This window comes from Pangasianodon hypophthalmus, chromosome 28 (genome assembly GCF_027358585.1).
Source record: "Pangasianodon hypophthalmus isolate fPanHyp1 chromosome 28, fPanHyp1.pri, whole genome shotgun sequence".
Taxonomy (NCBI): domain Eukaryota; kingdom Metazoa; phylum Chordata; class Actinopteri; order Siluriformes; family Pangasiidae; genus Pangasianodon; species Pangasianodon hypophthalmus.
Genome location: NC_069737.1, coordinates 7,976,514 through 7,987,876, shown reverse-complemented (window position 1 = coordinate 7,987,876; position 11,363 = coordinate 7,976,514). Strand labels below are relative to the sequence as shown.

Genomic DNA, 11,363 nt, shown 5'->3' with positions numbered 1-11,363 from the left:
ATTTGAGTGCGGTTAAAGCAACGTCTGGCTAAAGCAAAGGACAAAATTCTACCTCTTTGTAATAATGATGTGTTACTCTATCCATCTCAACAAAGTAATTCCATCCATATTTGAGATTTACTTGATAAATCTGTGAACAATAAACTTAAGTTTATAATACTGGAAGATTGTCTTAATATCTGACTATACTATATTGTATTTATCATGTTATTACATTGTAATGCTGGCTAGCTGACTAACTAGCTAACTAACTGTTTTATGTGGGTTTTGCTACATACAATTGTTGTGAAATTGATTTTATATTTATATTTAGGTTTTATTTTATAAAACATATCATAGAATGTAAAAATGATCACTGCATTTTCTGTGTTTAGTGTAAAATCCTAAGGTAGGAAGACTACTGTAATGCAATAAATTATTACAAAAATGTAACGTGTATAGAAAATCTAAAGTGCTTATAATTCATTTTGTATGAACAAAAGGACAGAAAATTGATAAATGTAAAACAAAAAAAAATGATAAACCATAAATATGTCATAAAACCCATAATCCAAGGTGAAAATATTATAAGCCGACTACTGACTACAGCTATAAAATTCAATCACTTAGATATAGCTATATTTTATACTTTTCTTATATGTATGGCTTAATCGCTGAATGAATTGCATTTACATTCTGGTCTCAGGTGTATTTTCCAATTGAGTGAGACTGTAAGCCTATTAGACTCGATTACACAATCAACTGATTATACAGGGTCTCCTTGAAATAGCGTAGAACCGTAATAGCATGTAAAAAAAAAAACTTCTGCATCACACAAATTACACTGACACATGAATAGCTTTATAGGAGAAATTAGTGAAATGCCTTTTGTTGCACTTCATTTGGCTGAAAGGGGAGCATGGTGGCTTAGTGGTTAGCATGTTTGCCTCACATCTCCAGGGTTGGGGGTTGGATTCCCATCTCTGTCCTGCATGCACGGAGCTTGCATGCTCTCTCTGTGCTTTGGGGGTTACCTCTGGGTACTCTGCTTTCCTCTCCTGGTCCAAAGACATGCATTGTAGGCTGATTGGCATCTCTAAACGTTCTGTAGTGTGTGTCTGTGTGTGTGTGTGATTGTGCCCTGTGATGGGTTGGCACTCTGTCCAGGGTGTCCCCTGCCTTGTGCCCCAAGTCCTCTGGCTCTGATAGGCTCCAGGCTCCCTGCAACCCTGTGTAGGATAAGTCACACAGAGAAGGGATGGATTTGGATGAAATTACATGTGATTGTAAAAAGATTTGGAAGTGTATCCAATGTAAAATGAAATACAGTAGGTGGTAGGTGTTCTATAGCAGTGGTGTTGGACAAGCAAGCATTGTAGGCCATGATAAATATTTTGGGTTGCTAACATCCCCTATTTCCTCTCTATGCTATAACTCCATCTTTTATTATTTTTCAAATTAGACCCCTCCACTGCCACTTCGCTAGTATTCTTCAATCCTTTATTTATCAATATCAAAATGATATTGTTACTGATATAATTGTAAAATTAAAATTTCCTTTAGATAAATGACAAAATAATAACATACAATTAGCTGTGGACAGAAATCTGTAATGATTAGTTTAATACGGTGAAATGTCTGACACAATATTTGTGTACAATATTTGTATGTGTTAATAATAGAAAAATATATTCAAACTGATTTTAATTTTAAATTCACCTTTTTCCATGGTCTCATGTTTTAGTTGGTGTCTAAGTGCTGTTGCAAATGAATAAAGTTATCTATAAAAAGTCGACCCACACATGTATGTAAAGATTACTTGTATTATGTCTAGCACTCTGTGAAAACACTGAAACACAACTCTCTTGATTAATATAATAATGTTAATTAAATCATTAATTCAGTGTTGATTAATTCAGTTGAATCTGAAAGGCCAGAAGTTGTTAATTAATTCTCTATAACAAAAGCTCTGAAAGTAGTGCCTGGATAGGTTTATATTAATGCGCTCATTCTTAAACGTTATCGTTTCTATAGTAACAACTAATTAACTTTATTTTTTCCTTTTTAAATTTAGGTGAAGTTAATAAGAGAGGCTGGTGAGGGAATGACTGATTATAGCTGCTATAAAGTAAGCGATAACAGGAAGTAACATTAAATGAAATAATTTGAGTGTAATTAAATCATGGCAGTTTGGTTCGAGTATTCAGCTTAGGTCAGTGTAGTCTGATGAAACTAACTTGACTTAGATTTAAACTTCTAAATTATGCTCTCACTCTGAAAGGGAAGGCTTGTACCAGCTCAGAGGCTTGTGTTATTAATGCTGTGGAATACAAAACCAAATGTATTATTGGAGCTATGGTCTGAATTTTTTTTTTATTTTTATTTTAAAAAGAACATGAACAGAGAGAGAAATGGAGGATCTTGATTTGGGTGAGAAAAAGGGTGGAGATGTACAGAATACGATAGCACAGTTGTGTATACTCAGGGAGCAATATAAACAGGAGATGCTGGTGTGATAAGGAAATTAAGGAAAAGGGCGCAACTCAAATAAACACAGACTGATGCCCACACAGACTGTTGGTTTAGAAAGCTACTCAAACACAGCTACTGAAGAGCGGAGGACGCACATGCCGGTGACTGAGAGTTAGCTAAGAGGCACAAAGCTACGCAACAGTCTGGAGAACATTTAAGAAAGGACTTAATACAAGAAGATGATCCTTAATACTAAAAACAGCCTGGACTGGACATCTGAGTAAGCAGATTTGATTTGTGGAACATCGTGTTTGGATCAAGATTTCTCCAGAAACATCCAGAAATTGGTTCGGGTTGAAGATTTGGATGGTTAATTGAATGCTTTAAAGTGATTTTTGGATGGTGTCTAGAAAAATTAAGCTAATGTGTGAAACTCATTTGGAAGATGTCTCAAGATGAAGAGTGTCAAAATGAAGGCATTGTTACGGCACAGTTAAAAGTAGCTTTTGAAAACTTCGAACCATGAAAGTTGAGAAGAGAAATGTTTACACCTCTGGAATCTGAATTAATCTAAAAAAAAAAAGACTGAAAGCAACTCTGGCTTCTACTGAATACAGATGATTTAATCGTTCGTAGTAACCTTGCCAAAAAGCACCAATGAAACAGTTTGAATACTCCAATTCTGAGCAACCCTGGCCTTCTTTTGTCAACCACAACCCTCGACTACAGCTCAACACTTTAGATTTCTCTGACTTGTGGGATGAAGAAGATCTAGACTTGGGCATTGCTGATGATGACCCTTTCCAAAGCAACCATATGAATCCTCCAGTACCTCCACCAGCTCCACCATTGGCTCCTCCTCTTCCTCTTTCTCCTCAGGTTAATCCCGTGGCTTCGGGATCAGGCCGTCGAACTCTGAGGCTCCACTGGAAGGAGTTGTTGAGTTTGCAGCCTCTACCGAGAGTCAGCCGTTTTGGGTCACAGTCCATTTGGGCTGCTTTGGAACCGGTCCATCTGGACACGAACAGACTAGAATATCTGTTTGAAAGCAAGAGTGGCAGTAATAAGGCTCTTTCTGCTCTGAAGGGTGGAACACGGGTGAGCACCATTCTCTGTTGTTAGAGAATATGAAGATAAGAAAAACTTGTTTATGCATATAACAGTTACATTGCTATTGTTATCATCCATTGCTAAGTAGTGAGCAGCACTATTGTCTACTAAATTACGCCTGAATCAATCTCTCTGTCAATGTATTTCACTCCGTATGTCTGGCAGAATCAGCTGTATGTGTCTGTATTGGGTGTGAAGCGGAGTAACATCATTACTATAGCCCTGAGCAGCCTGCCTCCTCCCCACTTGCTCCCTCCAGCTATCTACAGCATGGACTCCAGTGTTCTGGACAGGGAGGATGTACAGGTACGATCCATGATGCCTCACTGTCTGAAATCATTCATAAGAGCCATAAATATCCATAAGCTATACCCAAATGACAGATCCACCATTTCACCAAGGGCAAGAAACTGTTCTATGACCACCAGCATCACACTTTCAGTAGAGATATTTGGAACACAGAGATATCTGGAAAAGATATTTGAAAGTTATTCGCTAATTGTTACCTGAATACCATAGTGATGCCTTGTAATAATATTATGAATGATGAAGGAAGGTGGTATTTTCCTTGTACCTCAACACTGAATTCGATATTCTATCCAAATTCCATATCTAAAGTTTTCACAGATACACATTTTTAAAACGAAGATGGGAAAGGGTTTTGTGATCATCTGAATTATCTGAAATATGTTGCTAGGTTTAGTGACCTTTCACTGTATTTCAATGTAGAATAAATCAACTACTTGGACCTCAGATTCAAGGTTTCAACAGACATTTTCACACAGGAATTAATAGATCAAGAACTGTTTTTCCATCAATTTTTCAATTGTAATAAGCTGAATGAGGCTTCCGTGTTGCACAATGATAATGTTTTAAAGCACATTATGACAGATGTTGACATTTTCTATGTATCTCAGTGTAGAAAATATGACCTTTACACAAATTCTACCTTAAACCTTTCAGTAGATGTGGTAGTAATGTCTATTATTACATGAAGAAATTTGAATTAGTAATGATAGTATTGATGTTTTAAAGCACAAGGATGGTGACATTTTCTGTGTTTCCCAATTAGTGACAATTCCATGTGGATGTTAATCATTTTTAATGCAGAGGCTTCAATCTCTGGTCCCATCTGAGGAAGAGCTGAAATTGATTAAGGAGGCAAAAGCTCAGGCACCACATTGTCCTCTGGCCCTTGCTGAGCAATGTCTCCTCACCCTGGGCAACGTCACACACCTGAGTTCCAGGCTTCAACTCTGGGCTTTTGCACTAGACTATGATACTCTGGAGAAGGTGAGATTTCCATCCATCCATCCATCCATCCATTTTCTGTACCACTTATCCTACACAGAGTCACAGAGTAGCCTGGAGTCTATCCCAGGGGACTCGGGGCACAAGGCAGGGGACACCCTGGATAGGGTACAACCCATCAAAGGGCATAATCGCACACACACTCATACATACACTATGGACAATTTGGAAATGCCAATCAGTCTACAGTGCGTACAGTTCTCTACTCCCGAAAGCACGGGGAAACATGCAAACTCTGCACACACGGGGCGGAGGCAGGAATCGAACCCCTAACCCCAGAGGTGTGAGGCAACAGTGCCTCGCTGGTGGGATTTCCATTTGCGTTTATTCTTTTGGTTGACCCTCAAAAGTGGCTGTCCTCGTACCTCAACTTAAAACCATCTGGTCATTGGAACAAAACCTTAACTAACATTTGTGTGAAACAGTGCTATTTACCATTTGATATTGTTACCAAATATTAGTAATTCAGTCACAAAATGGAGGATTTGCAATCTACAGGTTCTCTCAATCTACTTCTCTTAAAACATAAAACATAACCATGTCATGTGTGTTACTGAATGTGCAATTTACCTACATTGGTAATCTACATTGGCCCTTTGTGATACACTGCATAAAGACAATGTTTAAAAATTTCATAATCCAATGCTGGTTTATTTATGAACGTCTTAATTAACATGTATTATTCATTAGTATGTGAGTGCTCTGGTGTTGTTATTTGCTGTGTAAAAAAATAGTTTACTTTTGTACAAAATAGGATGTCTGATTACAGTTTCCACAGTTTAAAACCTACATGTCTAAAATAGTCCTTATGGTTTTCCTACTTACCTTTTCTTGTTTATAAAGTGTGGCTGCTATCAGGGTTTGTTTTAATGCAAAAATTGTTTCTTGCTTTGCTTGAATGTTCTTGTAAACAGGAAATTGCAGAGCCTCTCTTTCATCTCAAGCTTGCAATGGAGCAACTGGCAACCAATCAGACGTTCCATTGTATACTTGCAACCGTACTCGCCATTGGCAACTGTCTTAATGGCTGCAAGGTGAGATGTTATTATCTTTTAAATATTTATATTACCAGTCAAATGTTTCTTAGGTTTTATTACAGTTTAATCCCTATTATTGGCACAGACCAAATGAAATGATGCAGAATAGCAATTAAATATGGAAACCTAAATCATACATATACATTTTCAGCATTCAGAAGATGTGCTTTTCCAGTGCTTGGTAGTGTCTATCAAAAACATATCCTCATACTTGTACACTTTTGGAACTGGGTGGAACTGTGTCATTAACTGTGTAATGTGGTGAGATGAGGCAGGAAGTCTGGGTGCTCGGGGGGTGTTTTTTTAAAGGCAAACCAAGAAACATCATAAAATTCCATTGTCAGAGTTAAAACACAGGCAGACATAGTTATTCATCATAGGAATATCTATAATCATAAACAGTAACACAGGCAAGGGTCCAGCCATGGAAAACTCGGAAAATAAAGTGTTTAACAAAGCTAATGACACAAAAAGCACAATAAAACTTTGCAAAAAACAAAGAAACAGCAGGGTACAAATAGACAAACTAAACAAGGGCTAACATAAAACAGGTGAACACAATGGGTAACAGACCAATGACAGGATGAGGGGCAGAGCCAAGACCGTTGCTGCATCCCGATTGGCCTACTTATACTATGCACTAAACGTATTTACTATTTTTTGAAGAAAAGGTACATACTTTTGAGTGTGTAGCAACCATTGGGATACTCCTTTACAATATACTATGATTTGGGACACACTAATTCTAATCTCAGATACTATTTAGGATGGATAGTAGGCAAATTCGGACGCAGCACATAGCAGAAATCAAAACAAAATGGGTACCGTGATGTGAAGGGGGAATCCCTGACAAACTGCTCTCTCTCAGATCCTAATGAAACTCTTAATTAGTGCTTTATTAAAGGTAGGCGCACTTGGAGGGTAAACCTGTTATATATAAGCCTATAGATAAAAGACTCATAGACACTGCTAGTGTTACACTTGCTACTGCAAGTGTAAAACATAAATTCGTGGTTTGCCTAATTCTGCCTATTTTAGAAGGTTCAAGGTTTTTTTTATTAGTTTAGCTCTACATTGTCCTAATAAAATAATGTTATTTCTAACATTACTCAGTTCACTAAACATTTCTTGATTCACTTATACATATTGCCTGGTTACATTATTTAAAATGAGGTCATTTAAGCGAAATGTTCAAATGTACGGTGTTCAAAAACCCTTGACTAGCAGTGTATGTTAAATTACTGTAAAGCTCTTGTAACACACACACACACATATTCAGGATACACCATGGGATTCCACTATGCGCTTGTGTCATTTGCATATTCTGCATCTCCAGGCCCGAGGGTTTGAACTGAGCTACCTGGGGAAGCTCTCGCAGGTGAGGGACACACATAGCCGGCAGCCTCTGCTACACCACGTGTGTGTGTTACTCCTTCAGCTTTACCCACATTCCTCGGACCTGTACTCTGACATCACTGCCGTCACCCGGGCCAGTAAGGTAGAGTGTTTGCGCATACAGTATATGTGTGTGCGTTTCGATGCCATGTCACAACTTTATCCTGTAAAGAAATAGAAAACTAGCAGTTTAAAATTAAAATATTCAAATTGTCCTGACTCATATTTTAATATTTTTATTCTATGCTATGCGCATTTATATGCATATATCTGTATCTATGTATAATCATCCATTTATCCACTTAATTATCCAAAACATCTGTAATGATACACGCCTTTCTTAAGAAACTGATGCTTTGGACGGAGGTCCTTCAGCTGTAGTTCACTTGTATATACAGGAAGCATAAAGACACAAATTGAATAAATATACATAATAAATATTACACAAATAGATGACACTCTATGCATGTTATACCTACAGTAAGCACCTAATGACTATTATACCTAATTCCCATCATTACGATAAATAATTAGCATACTTTGGTCTGTTAGTGTGATTACGTGCAAGTTCAGTCCAGTCTCTCTGCACTGGAGTCCCTATGCAAAGCATCATGGGAGCAGCTGCATCTGCTGAATAAAGAAGGCATGAAGAAGGGAGGAGGACGAGGAGAAGGGGATGAGCAGAGAGGTATTAGTGAGGCATGCCTCTACCAAAGATTACCACAATTCCTGAAGGAGTGTAATGAAAGGCTGAAGGTGCTTAGAGCTGTCCATCGACGGGTCATCAACAGGTAGCCGTAAAGATACAAAAATAATTTTTCAGACTTTTTTTTTTTTAATTTGGCTCCATTTCTTTAGATAATTTAAGAAATCATTATTTCAGAAAAATCATATTTATTAAAAATATGAAAAATGTGCTTTCCCATCTGCTATGAAGATATCCCCAACTGCACATTGTGTGTGTTTGTGTGTGTTTTTTCTCTCTCTCAGATTTCACTCCTTCCTCTTGTACCTGGGTTACTCACGTTCCATGGTGAGGGAGATGAGTGCGGATGCGTTCTGCAAAACCGTCAGCGACTTTGCCTTGGAGTATAGAGCTGCTCATCATGCCATTCTCCAGCAGAAAGAAAGGGAACGAGAACGGGAGGAGAGAGAGAAAGAGGAAGAAAGAATACGAAGAACGTCCGCTTCTACAGCCAAAGCTAAGGCTATAGAAAGCCCGGCTCCAGTGAGAAGGAGTTCTGTTTTATCCCTCCTGACCCTCAGAGGCAATGAGAATACCTTCTTGTCCTTGTGCGCCAGCAAGCCGTGACCTTTCAACAAAGTCACATAGTGACGTATGATGCAGTGCTTGCAATACTGCTGTCATACAAGCCATCTTTCCCTTTTGTAATCTCACTCTGTACACGTCATTAGTTATGTATTCGAGGTGAAGTTGCACTTGTAATACCTCGCTTACAACCAGTAAACGTCACTGAACACACCCCCTAAACTTGGAATTTCACCTAACCAACTCGCTATAGTCTTCTCAACAACCAGTTCCTTCCCTGTTTATGGAGTGACATCAAATCAACATGGCCGCACACATTGAGAACAGTATGAAGTTCCCCTTCTTTACTTTTAAATGAGTTTATAGCTGTACAGGCTTTAGATCAGATAATATACAGTGCTGCGGGTGCAAGGGTCATGAACCTGGCAAGAATATTCCAGGGAAAAACAGCTTGTATGACAGTGGTATTATTGGAAACAATGCACTATACATCACTGCTTGACTTTGCTGGATAGCGTGTGCACATGCACAAGAAGGTATCCAGTTTATTCTCACTGCCATTTGTGGTAACGAGTCGAATTTAAGCTCCTAATTTTTTTATTTCACTTCAAAGATGGAAACTTTCAACTGACGTCTTTCTTATAGGGAACAACTAACTCTCTCTCTCTTTAGGATTGCGTGGAGCAGTCGATGCTAGAGGAGGTGCTGAACACACCCACATCACCCTCTTGCTTTGACCTCAGTCTACCACGTCACCGCAGCAGGACACCAAACACCAGAGGTATTACCTACACACACCTATACAAGACGGTCCCTCGTTTCTGTTTATCCAGTGCTTAACGCTTAAATGCATTTTATTTTAGGTTGCTTTCCACGAAGAATGAAGTGGTAAAAGAAAGTGTTCAACCTGCTTCTGATAACACCCAGCTAGTGTCTATGCTATCTAATGAACTTCAAACTAGTTAAATACACAGCAGTTAAAACAAACCTGTTGAGAAATACTTGAAAATGAGACATTCCTTCATTCACAGTAAAGCTACTTTTTTTTATTCCACATATATGTATCTGCTCAAATATAAATAAATCTGTTTTATTAGTAAACTGTCTTCTTTCTTCAGTTTGATCAGAATCCGATTTAAACACAGACACTTCTGAACATTTTGTATTCAGAATTCTACATTTTGTATTCAAAATTCAAATGAAAATATAATATTTCTAGATTTGAATTTAGATTCATAATACATAAATGCAATTTTTAGGCTAAAAAACCTTGAACTCAATAATGAAGTTTGCATTTGCAATTTTGTACACCGTTATTGATATTTCATTTACACATGAACTTGAATGCTGATGAATAGATTTATTTAAAGTTACAGTGCGTAGGGTTTTTGGTTAAACAACAACAACAACAACAAAAATATGATTATTGAGTCAGGAGACAAGATGTACTCTGTAATATGATGTTCATGAGTGTTATGAGTTGCCCTGAAAAGCCTGTAATAGTGATTCACAGTCATCATGGTGTCAGGGGTGTTGAGGTGAAATTGGCGGGAAACTTGTACGCCTACATCATATGCCAGCTCAGTAAATGAGTAAAATGTCATCACACCCCAATATTAGCAGAGGTGCTAAATTCCTAGCAGGCAGAAGGAAAAAACAGAATTTTTCCCCAAGAACCGCATAGTGTGTGTCGATGGACGGGACGGCTCCATGCTATCCACTGATGAACTGATATTAACTGCAGATCAAAAATATCTCATAAGTAATCACGTGCACACTTGCATGCAGATCTCAGACACAACTACACACTTAAACGCTATTCAGAAGTTGTCCAAGAGTTACGCACAGGGGAGGAGTTTAAGTAAAACAGAGGCGTGTCTCAGTTGATGCATGCGGATGTTTTTTTCAACTCATGAAACAGGAAGTCGTATTGAAAGCAATGGATTCATTTACACAATGACTGAGTCTGAGATACACCACTATCTAAACAATCTTGACAGTAGCTAGTGAACTAGCCAAATAAGGGGGATAGTGAAGAGTTTCGTGAGAGTGTTTTTTCAACTGCATAGGATTACTGACTGCCATCCATGTCTCTCCACTTTATTGAGGATGATATCAGAGGAAATGAGAAAAATCCTGTGTGTTTTTGGAATTGTGATGTACTTATCTGATCCGAGGTTGAGACTGTCAGATGTGCCAATGGTGATGGAGCGGAAGGCTTATAATGAGTTTTAAATATTACCCTACTTAAAATGATATTTCATACACCCAGAGGTGCATAAAGACAAAATTGTGTTCTCTATCCATCTAAAGAAGCAACATTTCAGCATTGAATAGCTCCAGGTTGGTAAAACACCTCTCTGAGAAGTTCCTGTTACATATATATATATATATATATATATATATATATATATATATATATATATATATATATGTGTGTGTGTGTTAAGAACTGTAAGTAAATATGTATCTTAAGAACAACTTTATATATATATATATATATATATATATATATATATATATATATATATATATATATATATATATATATATATAAAAATCTGTATTGGTCATTAATGGTTAATTCATGGACCACAAAGTTTTAAACAGTTCATTTCTTTTATTTAAAGCTTACATATACTGTGCTGACAATTAAATATTATAAAAGATGTGCTGTTTTTCCAGGTAATTACAATAAAATTTTGTATATTTATATAGCAAAAAAAAAAATATTACAGTGGAAAAGTTCCCGTTTAGGATTCTTAAAAATATCACACTGAATTCCCATA

General features: G+C 37.3%; 1 protein-coding gene across 1 annotated transcript; it reads left to right on the top strand.

The window, feature by feature from the left end:
- Positions 1-782: 782 nt before the first annotated feature.
- Positions 783-9,648, top strand: si:ch211-63p21.2 (FH1/FH2 domain-containing protein 1). The gene is made up of 9 exons (XM_026942925.3): positions 783-3,549; positions 3,727-3,867; positions 4,672-4,854; positions 5,787-5,906; positions 7,246-7,407; positions 7,857-8,095; positions 8,295-8,532; positions 9,247-9,355; positions 9,438-9,648. Exons 1-9 carry the CDS (start codon positions 3,109-3,111, stop codon positions 9,464-9,466), a joined length of 1,662 nt encoding a protein of 553 aa, XP_026798726.3. The 5' UTR covers positions 783-3,108; the 3' UTR covers positions 9,467-9,648.
- The last annotated feature ends 1,715 nt before the right edge of the window (positions 9,649-11,363 follow it).